General features: G+C 46.9%; 2 protein-coding genes across 8 annotated transcripts in view; both read left to right on the forward strand.

Moving 5' to 3' along the window:
• The first annotated feature begins 731 nt into the window (after positions 1 to 731).
• Positions 732 to 6083, forward strand: ELAC1 (elaC ribonuclease Z 1). Of its 5 annotated transcripts, none has more exons than XM_087772805.1 (5): positions 732 to 1151; positions 1293 to 1409; positions 2245 to 2423; positions 3873 to 4340; positions 5110 to 6083. In XM_087772805.1, exons 3-5 carry the CDS (start codon positions 2267 to 2269, stop codon positions 5571 to 5573), a joined length of 1089 nt encoding a protein of 362 aa, XP_087628931.1. In that variant the 5' UTR covers positions 732 to 1151; positions 1293 to 1409; positions 2245 to 2266; the 3' UTR covers positions 5574 to 6083. The 5 variants fall into 5 exon arrangements, with proteins under 5 accessions (XP_087628931.1, XP_087628928.1, XP_087628927.1 ...); XM_087772802.1 differs by having other exon boundaries at positions 1293 to 1358; XM_087772801.1 differs by having other exon boundaries at positions 732 to 1146; positions 1293 to 1358.
• An 8039-nt stretch (positions 6084 to 14122) lies between these two features.
• Positions 14123 to 19477, forward strand: part of SMAD4 (SMAD family member 4) — a 29545-nt gene continuing 24190 nt past the window's right edge. For 2 of the 3 annotated variants that reach the window (XM_087772721.1, XM_087772720.1), the window contains exon 1: positions 14123 to 14525. The gene's annotated coding sequence lies outside the window, so the exon portion shown is untranslated. The remainder of the gene's footprint in view (positions 14526 to 19477) is intronic. The other variant, XM_087772722.1, reaches the window with a different exon arrangement.

Raw genomic sequence — 19477 nt, forward strand, 5'->3', positions numbered from 1 at the left:
TTTATCCATCCTTTCAGTAGGTCCTTTCTAATGAAAATGGAAATGAGAATACTTTTAGGACTACACAAACCTAGTAAGATGGCCAGTTTGTCAAGAAATAAAATGTCCATTTACATTTATTTCTATCTTAAACATATCTACTTTACACAAATAACCATAAAGGGTGCTTGTGAGAACAGCTCTAACCTAATCTGTCCGGGGTTGACTTTACCTGGGAGGGTCATTGCTCAGCTGAAACTAAAAGTGTATTTAAATGTGAAGCGATCAGGGTTTTCTCTCCTTTGTAATGTTGTAACTCTATTGAAATGTGTGTTCTGGTCTTCTATTTTCTTAGTAAAATGCATTCCCTTTGCCTAAATTACATTTGATTTTGTTTATTCTGAAAAAAATAACGCTCGACCTATACAGAATTGGTACGCAATTGCCTAAATCACCACCTTATTTATTTTTTTTTTTTTGCCTTTTGTCCCTTGCGAAGGATCAGCAACCGAAACAGGTACTCGGGCTGTAGGGAAAGCGATGACAATTTGATCTCGGAGCTGGTTTTCTCGAACACCCGGCTGTTCGACAGCGCTTCTAAAGAGGTCTTTTGTTAAGGGACGTTGACTGCCGACATCCATATTTGAACAGATACAAAAAACGTGAGGCTGTGACAGAGCCCGGCCCGGCCTTGCCGCTTCCCGGCCTGAGAGGGCGCCGAGGCGGCGGGGCCGGGCCGCGCTGCGCGGGCTCCGCCTGCCGCCGGCCGGGTGAGGGAGGCCGGGCGGGAGAGGAGGAGGCCGGGCGGGGCCTCTGCCTTCCGCGTTTCCTGACTGAACCCCGCCGGCCCCCAACGGCGGCGGAGCGGCCCCGTCCTCCCGCCCCGCTGCCGTTCCCCACAAGCCCTCTCCGGGAGCGGCGGGGGGAGGCCCGGTGCGGCTGCGAGGGCGGGCGGCCGTGAGGCGTTTGAGGAGAGGGGAGACCCCGGCGTTTCGGCTGGGCCCGCGTCCCGGCCCGCGGACACAAACTGACGGCGTGAGGCCCGAGGCCGCTTCAGCCGAGAAGTTGTTAATACCTGCTTCGGCACCGAGGAAGCGAAGTGTTTATTTCTGCCGTTTGGGGGTGCGATGGGCGTCGGTCCTGCCCCCCCCCTCCCATCCCCCCAGGGTCCGGTAATTACATGTTGCACCTCGGTGTGCTTGGGAGAACCCTGCGAGCACCCCGGGGGAGAGGACTGCTTTCCTTTGGAAAGCTGTGGCAGCTCCTCTAAAAGCAACTAAACCTGAGAAATGGTTAATTCTTTTGCTCGAAAGGTATCTGAAGCTGCTGAGGCATCTGGAGTCTGAAATGAGGTGGAAATAAATACATCTGAAATCGAGGTAGGAACTAAGTCTGGGAAGATTAAGGCTGGAGAAAGCACAGCCTGTAAGGTGAGACGGCGTCAGAGTCGTGGTCCTGGAAGTTCAGCTCCTAACGTGGCTTTCAGAAGGTTGTCCTGCTCCTACGGACGGGCCAGGCTCCTCGTCCCGACAATATAGCGGATACGTGAACAACTGTATTGATTATCTGTAATTATATATTATCTATACTGATTGTATAGATCCTTCTGCTGCAATAGGTGTCCCGTGATGTGTCACGCAGCCTTCGGGCTACGTACAGCCTTGGTAGTGTTTAGTTTTTCACTTAACACTGATGAGAAGTAAAACATCGATGGCTTTCGAGGATGCCGTTGCAAAAGCAAAGTAAATCAGGTTGCCTTTGCCTCCTGTGGTCTCTGAAGTTGTTTTGAGGGGAGCGAATCTTTCCCCTCTGCGGTTCTGGGCTGCCCGTTCCTGACGTCCAGTAGCGCCGTTTAAATGTCAGCAGTGGCTGTTTGGTGTTAGTCATTCTGAAAAGGCTTTCAGAGGAAAGTGCATGCAGGAAAATGCAAAGTTTAAATAAAGCGAAGAAGAAAGAGTAGTGGGTTTAAAGACCAGAGCATTTCCAGCTGGCGAGGGCTGTTACTTTAGGTGATAAACAGAGGTTTACCTTTGGGCTGCATGTTTGCAGCCTTCCACTGACATAAAAAGGAAGCCTGCTGCTTGTAAATACTGTGTTGTCTGAAAGTCACGTCCTACTCCAGGGAGGTTTTATTTTTATTTTTTAAGGGAAGGGGAATTTGATCCTCACACTAAAGTACAGTGGATGCCTTCATTTAAAGCAAAACCATTTGCTTCTTTCCCAGCATAAATGCGTATGTTCAGCAGCTCAAACTCTCTCTTTCAGGTGGCATACCGACGTATTCAAAATGTCGATGGATGTAACTTTCCTCGGCACAGGCTCAGCGTATCCCTCTCCAACACGAGGAGCGTCGGCGTTAGTGCTTCGCAGGGAAGGAGAGTGCTGGCTCTTTGACTGCGGAGAGGGAACGCAGACACAATTCATGAAGAGCCATCTCAAAGCAGGTTTGTGCTGTTGGAAGGCATGGTGATGAGGGAAGGGGAAAAGTTACATGAGATCTAAACAAAATACTTTGTCCTTGTGCTCGTGGTATTTGAATACATACTAAACAGGCATGAGCATCTGAAGGTGCTGCGTATGGGTGGCGGTTGCTGAACCTGCTGTGCAGTAATCCTTGATTGCCCTTTGGTAAAGAATTCTGTTCAAGAAGCAAACTCTCCTGAATTAATTTCTTGGGCTTTGTCATTTCAAACGTGGACCACAGACCAGTTTAATCTGGCACAGTTTCTATTTGTCTGAAGACAGCTCTAGACAATACCTGCTGTGAGTCTTCCTGTCAATAAATACTCTGCTTTTGTTTTCAAGTAAAGTTGTGTGTATTCATGGTAACTTTTACATTTTGGAAAAGAAAGTAGAAACCAGACTTAACCTGTGCTTTTGCAGTCTACAGCGGCAAGAGCAGACTTCCAACTCTCACGTTATAAAGATGGAATTACCAGTTATAAACAGAAGACGAACCTCCTGCTCCCCCAAAATCTGAAGCTATCAGGGGATTTAATGACGAAGCGAATGGGCTAATTTTTACTAAATTTACTGATTTTTTCCTAAATTGTTCTTAAATCAAAAAGAAATTCTGTCCTTCCTATTGTTGAGTCCTAGCAGATGCTGGAGAAAATGCCTTACCGTGAGGAAGTGGGAACTCAGCTGAGGCGACTGATTAAAGTACACGTGTCTGTAGTGAGAGAAAATTCTGGGCTGATTAAAGTACACGTGTCTGTAGTGAGAGAAAATTCTGGGCTTTTTTAATCTAGCAAGGGCAGGGCCTGGTGCCTGAGAGCTGGAGTGAGACAAACTCAGCTGCGAAACAAAGCCCAAATCTTTTAAGTGCAATTTTTCATCTGTTCGAAACAAACCAGTCGGGAACCGTGGGGTTCTTGCCTTTTAAAAAACTTTGACATCAAAACTGGCTGGGATTTCTTGTTTTTTTGTTGTTTTTTTTTTAATTACATTCATTTCATGTGCTAGATTCAAAAGTAGGAACAACACAAATTCCACTTTATGATTCTCGTTAGTCTACAGTTTCCGTGTAATGTATGAAAGCCCAACCACTTTCCAGCACTTCTTTGCGTTTTAATATGGCAGATGTCACCGGTCGATTCTGTTCCATGCTTGTAGTACGTTTTGCTTAGAAGCAACTAAAAATTTTGTTTCGGCAGGCTTTCCTTGACAAATCAAGCCAAAATAAACCTTGTGTGGAAATTATTGCTACTGTGGAAAAAAAATACTTTGTGGTTTGGGATTTATTTCTTAAACACTGGTTTTATTTTAATTTCCCTCTTTCCTTATTTCCTGCTTCTTGCCAAAAAGTGATTCTTTCTGAGTCGTTACGGTGTTCATTTATTTTCCTATCTTTTTCTGGTTTGTTTTTCTTTTCCTGTTGTTCTAATCTCTAGGCAGAATTACGAAGATTTTCATAACTCATCTTCACGGTGACCACTTTTTTGGACTTCCTGGCCTGCTGTGTACACTCAGCCTCCAAAGCAGCCCTGACCTGAACAAACCACCCGTTGATATTTACGGGCCATTAGGACTGCGAAACTTCATACGGAGGAGTATGGAGCTCTCCCACTCACAACTTCTTTTTCCCTACGCTGTTCATGAGCTAGTACCTACACAGGACCAGTGCCCCGCAGACGAATTTAAAGATTTTTCTTACTTGGACAGCGATGAGGTATCTCCCCAGGGAGCGCAAGGGAGAATACTCCACCTGGATCCAGTAGAAAACTCTTACTTGCTGGTTGAGGATGAGCAGCTAGTTCTGAAAGCATTTCGCCTATTTCACCGCATTCCTTCCTTTGGCTTTGTGGTGGAAGAGAAGCCCCGGACCGGTAAACTCAATGTACAGAAACTGAAAGACCTTGGTAACTACTTTGACTTATTTTTCCTCTTTTTAAATGCCTAAACGCATGTGTTCAAGCTGAGTAGCGACTCCGATTTTCAGCAGATGTAACAAAATTGGGTTCACAAGCAGCTGAAATCTTTTTATGACCACCTTTCTAGGGGTTCTAGCAAATTAGAGCTGCTGTATCTCTCCGTAATCCATTTTAAGTCAATATTCCATTTTCTGTTAAAGGCATTTTAAGACTTCATACCAATGCAGCGGTCCGAATTGGTGTGTAACACTAGTGCCAATTAGTATCACAGACCGTTCTCATACTGAGAAGAGGAAACAAGTTCAGATGTTAAAGTTTAGAAAGCACAACGTGGCTTTTGGGGAAACGTATGGCCAGTGTATTTGCATGACTTTGTTGACTTTAATATGAAGAATACAGCTTTTCTTCAAACGCACTTCCTGCTAACTCTTTATTTGCATGAAGGGCTTCCTGCAAGCTCTTTATTTGTATGAAGTATGTGAAATATCAATTGCTATTTATATTGAGGTTGTATTTTTTCAGTGAGAGAGCTCTATATATAGCATCTCTCCTCTTAAAAGATGGGTAGACGAGATGCTCGAGGACATGGTTTAGTGGTGGACTTGGCAGTGATAGGTTAACTGTTGGACTCGATGATCTTAAGGGTCTTTTCCAACCCTAACGATTCTATGATTCTATGATTTAAGTGATTTCTTTTTTTTTTTTAAACCTGACGCTCATCATAATACTTACGGACTCTTTTGCCTTTATTTACCAGGTGTTCAGCCAGGTCCTTTATATGGGAAACTGAAGAATGGAACAGCAATCGTTCTAGAAAATGGAGTAACGATTTCTCCTACAGACGTCTTAGAAGACCCTATTCCTGGAAGAAAAATTTGCATTTTGGGGGATTGTTCAGGGGTGGTCGGAGACGCGGCTGTGAAGCTTTGCTGTGAAGCAGATGTGCTGATACATGAAGCCACATTGGATGATACCCAAGAGGAAAAGGCCAGGGAGCACGGTCATAGCACCCCAAAAATGGCATCGGAATTGGCAAAATTGTGTAAAGTTAAGAAACTGGTTTTGACTCATTTCAGTCAGCGGTATAAACCAGCTGCTCTGAGAGGTGAGGGAGATACGGACATCACGGAACTGAAGAGACAGGCAGAGTCAGCGTTAGATGGTCAAGAAGTAACGCTAGCTGAGGATTTTCTGACAATAGAAATTCCAATGAAAAAGTAAAAATAGTAGTGTTAGCAAGCTCTGTATGAAGACATAAAGTAGGATGGTGTTGGATAGCGCTTAAAAATAATGGCAGGGTTTCTGGTATCCAAATCAGTTCTCTTCTGTGGCACGCAGAGAACCGTTGCAAACTGGAGAGAGTACCAGGTACAGTTAGCGTTGCTTTTGTAACGCAAGAAGAAAGGATACTGAAACACCTGGAACTCGGAATAAATTAATAAGCAATGGTGTTGGACACCTAGCCTCCTCAGAAACTGAATGCGTAGGCTGGCGCAAGCCTTCACAGCCCAGGGGTTTTCCTTGGACCACGGATGCCTAGAGCACAGCATTGGATCATTTGGCTTAATGCAGCCCTCTGGAAGGTTTGTGTTCTGCGCCAGGATTTAAGATCTCCTGCCTGTTACGAGCTTCTTGAATAACATCTATTTCAAACGTGCGTACAGTGTTTTGTAATCCGCTTTCTATGTAAGAGGACTACTGCGCTGAAACTAATAAAGTATTTATAACTCTGCCAAGTGTTTGTAACTGGGCGTGTTGCTATGCTCAAGTTGAGGAGCTCTTGTAATTCTTTCTCCCTTTGCATGTGAAGTTTTCTCATAAATAAATATAGTTTAGGCTTCCTGTCAAAAGTGAATCGCTCTGAACAATTTGATTCATTTAAAGCTCCGAAGCGTGAGCCCGAAGTTTGCATGCCTATTCCCTGCATCAGTAAAGTTTTAGAAGTATGCTCAGGAAGTCTTTAGACAGATGACAAGTAGTCTTTCCTAAAATGTTCCTCCAAGTGCATTTTCAGAGACAAATTATCCTGATAAAAGCATATTTGTGTTTGTAGAAATACCCCTACGGGAGGAATTTCACTTATGTATAGCTCAGTCTCTTTCTGCAATGACTTTATTCTTTCAGTTAAGAGCCATGTAGACCAACTTTATCTCCTTTTCTTCCCACCTCAAAACAAACTAGAAGTTGGAGTTTCCCAAATGTTAGCTCAATTCATAGAATTATAGAATCATAGAATCGTTAAGGTTGGAAAAGACCCTTAAGATCATCGAGTCCAACCGTTAACCTATCACTGCCAAGGCCACCACTAAACCATGTCCCTAAGCACCACGTCTACCCTTCTTTTAAATACCTCCAGGGATGGGGACTCAGCCCCTGCCCTGGGCAGCCTGTGCCAGGGCCTGACAGCCCTTTGGGGGAAGAAGTTTTTCCTAATATCCAACCTAACCCTGCCCTGGCGCAGCTTGAGGCCGTTTCCTCTCATCCTAAATTCTCTGGTCAAAAGTAAAATCAGTGTTTTTGAAAAATCTACCCTAAATCTGTTTCTGCTAGCGTGGATTCCTGAAAGCTGAAACACTTCATAGCTTTCTAATAAACACCGAAAACTCTGGCAGGTTTAAGCACAGCCGCTAGAATTCATGCTTGTACTTGTGTTGAGTTGATGGTCATACAGATGGAAAATGGATCAGTTTTGACATACAATTTCCCTCCCTGCTTTAAATGTAGAATAACAAAGCTCCAAAAAATGAAAACGCTTCCACTTTTTAAAGATCTTTCCCTTGTGAAAGGTGCACTGCTCAAAGGTGGTTTGTGTAAGTGGAAATCCTCACCCAGGCCGAGCTGGTGAGATGAAGTTAAATCCTGCAGATCATTTTTCTGTGATCTTCACGTTTGCTTCACTGAGAGTGCACTTGGCTGCAATGAAGCAACAGTCTTCAAAGAAAAAGAAAAGGAGTGTGATTTCCTAGCGTTTGACTAAACGGATCGAATTGAATCGGACGTCTTATCCCCGCCCTTCAGACTCTGTCTTACCTGTGGTTAAGGTAACTCCGAACTGAATTACACCAACGTGAATATTTCGTCCTTCAAATATGCTTCAAATGTAGAGGATGTCTTTGATTCCTTTAAAAAAGAAACCATCGGAAAAAGTTGCAAACTTGAAGAACATGACTTCTGGAGCAGAAACTCCCTGATCTCTATGACTTCTCTCTTAAAAATGGTGTAAAGCAGGCAGAGTCTACAGATCATGCGGTGGGACGTCCTTTCGCCCCATAAATTGTTTTTCTTTTGTAAGGTAAAAATTAATGGCGCGTGCAGAGATCTTGATATCACGCTCTGCTTTATGTACTGGAAAGCTGAGCAGACTCCAGCTCTTCTATGTTTCACGCAGCAAAAGAATATCTTTCTTCGTTGTCCTGACCTGCTCTGCTGCGTCTGCTTCCACTTTGAAACAACCGAGAATTCCTATTTCTAAGCCATTCACAGTTGTGATACGACCGTTAGGGAACAACTTCAAGGTTTTGTGGAAATTCACTGGCTACCACCTGCAAATGATAAAATCAAAGGATGGAAATAATAACGAGGGATAATCCAAAAACCTATGCAACCTGAAATGGGTGCACCCCCTGCTGCAGCTCATCTCCCCGCCGTGCTGGATCACGCTGCTCCAGAACTGGGTTATCCGTCCCAGCGGTAAATGCATTTTTGCATTTGTGTGGTTAGTTAATTGCTGTGAATTCCGGAATATCTTCAGTTCCCATTCAAATGACGGAGGGTGTGGGTAGATGTGTGAGATGAACTGATGGCGCCGGCTCCCAGCGGGGAGGGAATCTCGCTCCTCCGTGCCCCGTGGTCCCGGTGCCGCCGTGGTCCAGCTCAGCTTTCCTGGCTAAACAACCACTAGTTCTTGCTAGCCTGCAAGAAAACGGCCTCTGGGCTAATTTTCGGCTGGATTACCGAGTCGATTAGCGAGCTGTTTTGCTGCACGACTCGCACAAGGGCTGTGCGAAGGAGGGTGCAGAAGTGCTTGGCCAGAAACAGGGAGCTGCTTAGGACTTTTTAGCAGTAGCCAGCTGGTACATTGGGTCAGTCCTACCACATAGCTACATCCTAAATATGTTTTAGGATCTAAATCCTAAATCAGAACGGGTCGATAACGAACAGCTAGGGGAAGCGTGTATCAAATTGAAGCAGCAGGCCAGGTCCTCTTCAACGGTTTGACTTGATCTTAAAGGTCTTTTCCAACCTAAACGATTCTATGATTCAAGTATTAGGTCTGGGGACTTTGTTGCACAGAGTTGATGTCTTAGTGCATTTTTTATGGCAATTTATTCTGTATGGACAAGCCAGGGAGGAAATACTCGTTTCATCTAAGCTGAGAAGGAGAAAAGCTGCAAGTTGCCTGGTCTATATTGAAGGCCGGATTAGCTATATGGCTGCCATTTTTAAAAACAATTTCTTTTTGGTATGTTGGTGAAAGAGGGTGCATTTAGTGCTGGAGTTATCTGAAATGCCAATATTTTTGATTTAATACATTTTAGTATTTGTAATCAAGTTAGAGTTGTCTCTTTCTTAGCAGACCCATGTGTCTTTGCTTACCATGGTCCACTCTTCTAAGTCTGGATACTGAATTATTTCATAAATCTGACTGCTAGTGAGACTTGAATTAAATTAATGGGAACATGTGCGCCAGTAAGGACAGAAAAATTTGGACCATAAATTGTCTATTTTCTCAATGAGTTTATCTTTCCATTTGTTAATTACCAGAGAACAAAATTCCTTTGCATTAAAATATATTTGCCTGAGAGTATTTTATCTGACTGCAGGTAAAGGACTCTGCTCTGGTCCCGTAGGGACCAGGAAGGTGTTTTAACAAGTTTTGGGTTTGTAAATGAAGATTTTTTTTTTTTTTTCTAGCTTTGAATAACTTATTTTAAAAATTCTTCTGCTTTCCTGGAAGAGTTCCTCTAAATTTGGTTCCTTTTTTAGCTGGTGCTAGCGGAGGGACTTGATAAACTGCGAAAGAAGCTTTTTATGCTATGGGAAAGAGGAGGAGGGAGGAAATAAGACGTGAAGAGTTTTGTAATAGCAGAAATGTTCTTGCATTTTACGTGTAGCTGCTAACAGAATGGATGAGCGCTGATCCAAGGGAGCGAGGGTGAATCTTCCTTCTGCTGAGATCTGCATGAGCTTGCAAAAACGGTCGAGAAATAAGTTACCTACAGCATAAAAATGATGAGCTGCCCCGAGCGTGGTGCGGTCTGTGTCGAGGATGGAGAGCTCGAGACCGAGTCTGGGCTCTAAATCCAGCTGGGAAAGGGATCCTTGATGCTCGAGGTGGTTCAGCCTTTGCTATCAACCGCTCCCCACAGCGGGACTCTTCATCTGTCAATGCAGAAGAAACACGATCTTCATTTGGGAGCATTTTTATTTTTTTTTTAACAGACTTTTAAAATAATTTGCTCTTACTGAATTATGTTCATTTATAAGGAAAAGGATATTAATTATTTACCTCGGGTGGCTTCATTCTAGAAATCGAATTTCTGGCGAGGTGATAGGACTGATCCAGGTCTCACTGAAATCGGTGGTTTGGCACATAGTCACTAGAACAACTTAATGCATTTTTTATTAATAATAAAAACATATTGATTGGGATATGAGGTAGAACAAGCTGCAGAAATTTGATCAAAGTAACATTTTGGGGAGGGGGGCGGGGACGGATGCTAAACCACAACATGTTAAATTGATCCTGCTAGTACCAGCATTTGATATTTGAAAAAAAATGTTTGAGTTCAAAGGAGTTTAGATGGGTGAAAAAAGTACCATTTTGTTGGACACCGTATCCCTGCAGCCTTTCAAAATCACCTGAATGGCCTACAAACGTCCTTCCCAGGACAAATTGTTGCTGGAGCTGTTTGGGTTTGGATAAATATGAGGCAGCAGCTCAGCATCTTCCCAGTCCCTTTACAGCTCCGGGTCAGTCCTTTCCTCGTGTGCTGCAGTGGGATTCGCCGCCTGTCCCCAACAGCCAGCACGCAAGGGGCTTCGTGGACACCGTGCTGCGCTTGGGACACCAGAGATCGATGGTGGCATTGGCTCAATGGCTTGTGCACCCCCGAATTCCACGTTTCACCATCCGGTTCATAGAATCATAGAATTGTTAAGGTTGGAAAAGACCCTTAAGATCATCGAGTGCAACCCTTAACCCAACACTGCCAAGCCCACCACTAAACCATGTCCTCAAGTACCACGTCTACCCTTCTTTTAAATCCCTCCAGGGATGGGGACTCAGCCCCTGCCCTGGGCAGCCTGTGCCAGGGCCTGACAGCCCTTTGGGTGAAGAAGTTTTTCCTAATATCCAACCTAACCCTGCCCTGGCGCAGCTTGAGGCCGTTCCCTCTCGTCCCATCGCTTGTTCCTGGGGAGCAGAGACCGACCCCCCCCGGCTCCAGCCTCCTTTCAGGCAGTTGCAGAGAGCGATGAGGGCTCCCCTCAGCCTCCTCTTCTCCAGGCTGAGCCCCCCCAGCTCCCCCAGCCGCTCCTCCCCAGCCTTGTGCTCCAGCCCCTGCCCCAGCCTCGCTGCCCTGCTCTGGCCACGCTCCAGCCCCTCCATGGCCTTCTTGGGGTGAGGGGCCCAGCGCTGAGCACAGCATTCGAGGGGCGGCCTCCCCAGTGCCCAGCACAGGGGCACCATCACCTCCCTGCTCCTGCTGGCCACACTATTCCTGATACAAGCCAGGATGCCATGGGCCCTCTTGGCCACCTGGGCACACTGCTGGCTCATGTTCAGGCGGCTGTCGACCAGCACCCCCAGGTCCTTTCCCGCCGGGCAGCTCCCAGCCACTCCTCCCCACGCCTGCAGCGGTGCCTGGGGTTGTTGTGCCCCAAGGGCAGGACCCGGCCCTGAGCCTTGTTGACCCTCACCCAGTTGGCCTGGGCCCATCGCTCCAGCCTGGCCAGGTCCCTCTGCAGGGCCTTCCTATCCTCCAGCAGATCGACACTTCCACCCAACTTGGTGTCATCTGCAAACTGACTGAGGGTGCACTCGATCCCCTCATCCAGATCAGCAATGAAGATATTGAACAGGACTGGCCCCAACACTGAGCCCTGGGGAACACCACTGGTGACCGGCCGCCAACTGGATTTGACTCCATTCACCAGTTGGTTGAGCAGGACATCACAATGATTGCTTTAGGAACCTCAAAACAGACATATTTATAAATACAGAGAGTCACCGCAACGTGCACAGTACTTCTAAGATACCAAATTCAGATCCTTTCGGATTTAATACATGTTATAGAAGTTAATGAATCGCACTACCCCATAACCCAGCTGCAGTGTCATCACTGGGGCTTTCCTCGTTGAATTTGCAGCTTGTTCACACCTGATGGTGAAATATGGTGAAAGAATTTTCCCAACAGCCTTTCATCTCCACTCTTAAACCCAAAATTTCGTGTATAAAGCCAGCTGCCTGTTGAAAAGACGCTTAAAACGCAGCGTTTGTAATGGCAGTTCGTGGCATCCCAGTGGGGTGTCCTTGCCTTGGAAGCAAACCAGGGCTATTGGCGATGGAAGGAAATTTAACGTATTATATTTAGAGTTATTATTTGTCATTATACAACCAATGGGAAATTGGAAAATTATACTGCTTGGTGCTGAGCGTTAACATTGCAGCTTTCATCCACGTATTTGAGCAAATCGTCTCCCTGGATGAGGGGCTGCAGCTGGTTCTGCAAGCGCAAGGGGGAAGAGACCGTGCTTACAAATAGCAAATTATTTAATGATTTTTATTTTTTTTGGAATGATATACCTTGGAGAGGGAGGGGAAGCGCTGGTGCAGGCAGCCTGTGAGCGCGTGGATTTGCTGCTCTGCGCTCCACGAATCCTGCACGGGACGTGCTCCCCGTTGAACTGGAGCTCTCATCTCCCATCCCTAACGCTTCAAAACCTCTAGAAATAGCTAATTTGCAACGCGCTCAGCAAATCCTGGTGTGAAGAGGCTTCAATTACATCTACCCAGGAAAAGATGACAAATATAGCAGCATTTTACATTGCTTTTCATCACTACGACCTTCTTAAGGATGTGGAAGTGACTATAAATGACTTAATAGCGTGAGGAGGAAATTTTGGGGTGGCAATATAACAGTTTTTAAAAATTGCCATCATTCTTCGTTCTTATCAGAGTAGCTGCGATAGCACACCAGCGCCTTGCCAAACACCCCTCTTATTTAGCAAAAATATATTGCGTTTTGCAGCGGGTATGGTGTTTCGTGCACCTTTCCCCTTCTGTTTTGTGTTCTAGCGGTGGCCCAACACCACAAAGGTAGAAAGATGTAACCTTCAATTTGAAAACAACTTCATCTTTTCCTTTTCAGCTGAATTCCTTTGGAGAATTTGCTTTTGCTGGACGAGGTGATGAGGAATGGGAAAAGCAGTTGCGTTTGCAGGCCGGTGCATTCATTGGGGTTGGATTTGTGGGGCTTTGCACTTTGGGAGGTTGCATTTGCGAGGCTGTGCATTTGTTGGGGTTGCGTTTGCAGGGCTTTCAACTTCTGAGGGTTGCATTTGTGGGATTTTGCACTTGTGGGGGTTGCATTTGTGGGGTTTTGCAATTGTGGGGGTTGCATTTGTGGGATTTTGCACTTGGGGGGGGGTTGCATTTTTGGGATTTTGCACTTGTGGGACTGTGCATCTGTCAGGGTTGTGTTTGCAGGGCTTTGCATTTCTAGGGGTTGTAATTCTGGGGCCGTACATTCCTGGGGCTGCAGTTGTGGGGCTGTGCATTTATGGGGTTGCAATTGCGGGGCTGTGCATTTATGGGGTTGCAGTTGCAGGGCTGTGCATTTATGGAGGTTGCATTTGTGGGGTTTTGCGCTTGTGGGGGTTGCATTTGTGGACCTTTGCATTTGCAGGGCTGTGAGTTTGTTGGGGTTGCATTGCAGGGCTTTTAGCTTCTGGGGGTTGCATTTGTGGGATCTTGCACTTGTGGGGGTTGCATTTGCAGGGCTTTCAGCTTCTGGGGGTTGCATTTGTGGGGTTTTGCACTTGTGGGGGTTGCACTGGGGTGCTGTGCATTTGTTGGGGTTGCATTTGCAGGGCTTTCAACTTCTGGGAGTTCAATTTGTGGGATTTTGCACTTGTGGGGTTGCACTTGTGGGACTGTGCATCTGTCAGGGTTGCATTTGCAGGGCTTTGCACTTCTAGGGGGTGTATTTGCAGGACTTTGCACTTACGAGGGTTGTAATCCTGGGGCCATACATTTATGGGGTTGCAGTTGTGGGGCTGTGCGTTTATGGGAGTTGCATTTGTGGACCAGTGCATTTGTTGGGGTTGCATTTGCAGGGCTTTCAGCTTCTGGGGGTTGCATTTGTGGGTTTTTACACTTCTGAGGGTTGCATTTATGTGGCGTTGCATTTCTGGGGATCGCATTTTCGCGTTTTTGCACTTGCAGGGCTTGCGTTTGCAGCCCCGCGCGTTTGTTGGGGTTGCATTTTTGCAGCTCTGCCTTTTTTAGGGCTGTGCTTGCCATCCTAGCAGCGCTACCTGCCCCGCCGGGCGCGCCGCCGCCGGACGCCAACCACACAAATAAACCCCCGAACGCTCCCGCCCGCCCGCTCCGCTCTCCGCCTGCCGGCGGGGCGACAACCGCGGGGCGGCGGGCGCGCAGGCGCGGTGGCGGCGGGTGGCGGCGCGGGGGCGCGCGGCGGCGGCGGCGGCGGCGGCGGCGGCGGGGGGTGTGGGGGGGGTGGTGTTACCCGGATGTCGCGCATGCGCGGTGGCGGCTGGACGTGTCGGCGGCGGCCGCGGAGCGCGAGCGGCCGGAGCCGCGGCAACAACAACAACAACAACAACAACAACAACAAGAAGGAGGCGGCGGCGGCGGCGACGGCGGTGGCGGGGCGGCCGGTTCCCCCCCTCCCCTGCGCCGCGGGCCTGTGAGCGCCGCCCCGCCGGCCCGGCCCGGCCCGGCCGCAGCCCGGGGAGGGGAGGGCGGGGGGGCGGAGGCCTGGCCCGCTCCGCCGCACCGGGGCCGGCTGAGGCTGAGGGGAGGCTCCCCCGCCCCCCCCGCCGTCCTCCTCCTCCTCCTCCTCCTCCCGCCGCCGCCGCCGCCGCCCCTCGCCACAGCCGCAGGCCGCGCCCCGGAGAGCGGCCGCTCCGCCGCCGCCCGCGGCCCAGGTAACATCCGCTCTCGGCTCCCGCCCGCCCGCCGAGGCCGCCCGCAGCGCGTCCCCTCCTCCCCGCCGCCTCCCCCGGGCCGCGCCGGCTGCCGCTCCGGGGAACCGGGGCAGCGCCCCCCCCCTCACCCCGGGGGCTTCTCCGCTGGGTTCCCCGCCTCCCTCCCCGCTTTCCCCCAGCGAGAAAAAAATACGATCCTCCCCCCCGCCCCCCCCGCCCCCAAACTTTTAGTATTATTATTTTTAAATCTCGGTGCCCTCTGGTAAAGGCTCGCCAGCCGGCCTGTCCCCGGTTAAACTTTCCTCCCCTGCCCTCCGTGCAGCCCGCTCTCTTCGTGCTCTCTCCCGCACGCTGGAAAATGCCCTGGATGGTTTTGCCTGAGCCGCTTCGCCTTTAGTTCTTCAAAATCTGCCATCTTATTTGCAATAACAGAGAACGGTGCTTTCAGCCGGTTTTCAGACAGCGCCGGGCTGCTCGGCAGAAGGGGCGTTAGTTAAAGATTATTCCATCTTTACTCTTTTTTTCCCTTCCCATCCCTGTTTCTGGGGGTGTTGGGTTTTTGGGGAGGTTTGTGACTTGCCACAGAGTTGAGTCGTATAGGTTTTACCACGGGAGGCTGGTTAATTTACGGGGTAATCTGGTTGTGGGTTAGGTGTGTTATTACTTGGAACCCAAATTGTACTACTGCAAACCAAGTGTTGTCAAACACATACGGTCGGAGTAGGATCGTGGTGGCTTTTACCACCACTTCTCAAATTATCTTGGTTACGAATGGTGTGCCGCTGTCAACAGGCAAGAGCGATTTCAGACGCTGTGACAGCTGTCATCTTTTAAATCATAAGACTCTTGTCCTGTTACTTCGCTCAGTAACGTAGGTAATTCCTACAGCTAGACTGCCCTATAAAACAAAACGTCTTTTCGTACTCCCAACGTCATGATAAGTAGGCAACTTGTCCTTCTGGCCCTCCTCTTATCTTGGCCGGATTGCTACTGGAAGGAGTTTCTTCTCGCTTTGCATTCATGAACCTCTTTTGATTTGCTTGTTGCATAAGCATGCGTGTTTAATATTGATACAGAAACTTCATTTCAAAGAGCTGCAGCCTAAAGAGAAGCAGTAAGTGTCTCAAACTGATTAGAATTCCTTTTTTAAGTAGATGGCTCTTTACATAATGCATTCAAGCGCAGCTAACACAATAGGGATGCGAGTTTTGAGAGGTATCAACAGATTTAGTGGAGAACAAAGGTGCTGAGAACAGATCGGTTGATCCCGGTGAGGAGCAGCCTTTGCCGTGCTGTTGTTAAGGTCCCGCTGGAATTTTAGGACTCTGTTTTCCTATGTTGTTAACCTTGTGAAAAACTCTACTTTTGGTTGGGGCTGGAATTTTCCATGCTTGCTTTGCCCAGAGGTGATTTTTTTTTTTTTTTTTTGAAGCTCGCACAAATGCAGAGAACATTATCCCTGTGCAGATTACAATAAAGAACAGATGTTATCTAATACACCTATTGCTAGGGTATCGAAACGTTACGTACAAGTGAAAAATCACACCGCTTCTGCCTGAGCAAGGTTTGACTCTTACTGCTTGGCGTAGCCGCAATTGTTTCCTCTGTTTGTGAGGTTTTGACAAATTGCTGTTTGTCCTCGTCGAAAGAAGCCTTCTGCAAGAAGGTGGGTCTTGCAGGGTACTCTGAGGAGGAGTTCAGTTCAGGTTCGCTCTGTCGTTCTACGGCAAGGACTTCCACCGCCTGCCGCCTTCTGAGCCTGGCCTCTCCTGCCGTTCCCAGGTTTCCGTCCCCTCCTTACCCGCGGGCGCTAGGATGAGGAGGGGATGACCTCTTGCTCGGTGGGACGCCACGGGTGCCCTCTCGGAGGTGAGGTAGTGCCAGTCTCGCTGCCGTGTCGCAGAAGTAGATCCGGTTGTAGAGGAGTTTACTGCCCTTCCCGCTCTCGTGGCGTAACGTGCAGTGGTCTTCCTTCTCTGACCATACAGAAGCCTGTATTGAAAAGAGGAATTATTTTTCAGCTGTATACATTCTCAAAAATAAAAAGTAGAGAGAGGGAAGGGGAACCAAAATGACAATTGCAACTTTCTAGGATTTAAAACATGTGCCTACGTAGTCACGTCAGCATAGCAGCGCTACCTTTTTCATCGTGTCCTGCCCCCCACGCATACAACGACAAGGATTTGGATGTGTTTTTTTACTGTTGTATTAGTCTCTCGAATGAGATTCAAAAAACCTGGGACCTTGCGCAGCAGAAACATTTGCTCCATTTACAGGATCGGTCTGTTGCATTTGTAAAGTGCTTTCGAAAGCAGTCGGAGTGCACAGGTGGAAGCTGAGAGGAGTAAAGATGCTGAGAGCTGCAGTTGGGCAGCTACGTCGGATCGGTTTCTTCCACAAAGAAATGGCTGCTCATGCTTTTTAACCGTGAATTTCTGTTAAGATGAAAGAGTTGCCACTCCGAGTTGTCTTCAAACTCTTCTCCGGTTCCTTTTATGCTGTCATGTGTCTTAAATTTTTGTAGCTACTGACAGTGAGATGAGCAGAATTGATACTGATGATTCAGATACGCGCACAAAAATAGTATTCTGGGGAATGTTAGCTCTTACTGTACAGAACCGTGCGAGCGCAGTACCTTCTCAGTACTCTTTCTCTTGCTCTCTAATGCTAATTGTTCTTAGGTCTACAAACATTTTGTTCCTGTTCACCCTTTGGGCAAGTAGATAATAGTCTGATGTGCTGGAAAGTATCTGCAGTTTAATCACTTATTCATATCTTCATCAAATCACGAGCTGCCTTTTGTTTTATCGGTTTATGGATTTTCCTTTATCATGTTTATCATCAAACTTCTACCACTGCATTATTAAACAGCAGAACTCTGTCGTAATGTTTTGGTGGTTAAAAGCAATCAAACGTATATGCTGCTTTTCTGACATCTTTGTGTTCGTCTAATTTTGGAGGCAACAGCTTATGCAAGAGCCATTCTTGTCCTTTATTCGTGTGAAATGTTCTAGCAAGATGTCAATTTGTACGCTATTCTAATTAGCCAGTTCGTTAGCGTTGCGTTACTGCCTGATACCAGAACGCTGGAAATCTGTGACTGGGACCAGAACGCTGGAAATCTGTGACTGGGATGGCCGTTACTGGTAAATCGCGCTTCCACAGCATCAGTGGCAGCTTCAAGCAAACAATTCTTATTTTTTCTTAGCTATATTTTTCCAAAGATTATCTTCATATTTACAACTTGGAAATAGGTTTTTGGTCATTAAGGTATTTTTTAGATTAGTTCATTCCCCTTTTCCTCCCAGTATATGACTCCCCAGAATTGCAGGCTGTTACATCTTTCCCTTTGATATCATACAGTGCCACAGGCCTTGATCGAGCTGTGATTTTTCTTTGTTACTGCAATATACCTGTTTTTATTTTCTTTTCTCCTTGGAAGCTCAGAGGGTATGAGCTTTTTATCTCTCTCTTTTTTTTTTTTTTTTTTTTTTTTTTTTTAAGACCGTCGTAGTAATATTCACTTAAGTCATGGCTCATCTCAAAGGATATTCTGCCGGCAAATTTTCTGACTTGCTTAGGCCGTTCTACAGTATCTTACAATGGATAATGGCCAAGTTCTCTTTAGATTCACAGCGTAGGTAGAAATGCTGTATTGTACCTGGTGAATGCCGTTGGACACACCTACTTGCTTACATTATCGTCTTTAGCATCCCTTCGCATGTTTGTAACACCAGCCCTTACATGGATATACTAGTACTAAACATTCTCAGGCTTATATATTTGTGTGCATCATAGAACATTTTTGCATAACTGCTGCTGAAAATCTCTGTTCGTATTATTTAGAATAGAATAGTTCAGTTGGAAGGGACCTACAGCGATTATCTACTGATGATCATTTGAAACGCTCGAAGGTGACACCGGACTGTTGTCTGATCGGTTTGTACAAAAACGTGGCAAATCTCTCTCCGCCTTGCTGTTTAAAGGCTTCCTGAGCCCTGAACGTGTCATCTGATGCTTAGCACATGTAAAATCTGGTTTTTTTCTTTGATTTTAACTTTGCAGACTGGTTGGATTTCCATCACAGCTCTTTATTTCAGGCTTCTCGTGCATGTGGTTGCAAATCCATCGTGCGTTCTTCATTCGCTTCAGCGTATGCTGCACGTCCCCCTGCCTCCCCCGTTTGGCATGTTTATCAGCCTTCCCCACCAGCATCTCTGGACCTTCAGCATCATGTCTGTGCCTGGAACCTCTCTTCTGAGCTGACCTGCAAGACCGCTTCCCTTTCTCCATCAAAAGCTTTTCAAAGGGCCATTGCTGCCCTGATGCCTGCAGGAACTATTTTTCCAGTTGTGCCAAGGCTGTACTATATTTTAACTTTTTTTTTTCTTTAAATACAGCACTTCGCAATTCTTAGCATCTTAGTTTTTAAAACAAAGTGTTACTGATCACTCCTAATCGCACTACTTCTGGTGTAATTTCTCCTGCAAACAGTGAAGTCTCCAAGAGTCTCAAGTTGGCTCTTGTTTGGAAAATACCTAGTTTGTTCTATAAACCTAACAAAATACATGCTAAGAAAGTGGCATGGAGGGGGTTTTGGCCTTTTGCCCATCTCTTAAAGTAATTATCCAGCGGCATTTGGACCGTCACATTTTTAGACTGAGTTTCTTGGTGAATTTGATCCCTCCGCAGCTGCGATTGGCTTAAACCCTACTGTAAATGAATAGGGCCGTGTATCATATCAGCGTCGGGCCTGGATTAACCGTCTTGCCCAAGCTGTTGGATTGCTGATTGCCTGGATCGTATTCCTGTGGGTTATGTCCCTGACTTCCAGCTCCATCCATAACCGCCTGGTTTGTCTGTGTAAGCGTATTATTTCCTTTTCTTGTTTGGGGTTGATCGTTCTCCCCAAATTGCAAAGTGTGGCTTTTGTGGGAGGAGAGGGGGAAGAC

The sequence above is a fragment of the Nipponia nippon genome, unplaced genomic scaffold (assembly GCF_047370975.1).
Source record: "Nipponia nippon isolate SJK-2023a ecotype South Korea unplaced genomic scaffold, ASM4737097v1 scaffold_37, whole genome shotgun sequence".
Taxonomy (NCBI): domain Eukaryota; kingdom Metazoa; phylum Chordata; class Aves; order Pelecaniformes; family Threskiornithidae; genus Nipponia; species Nipponia nippon.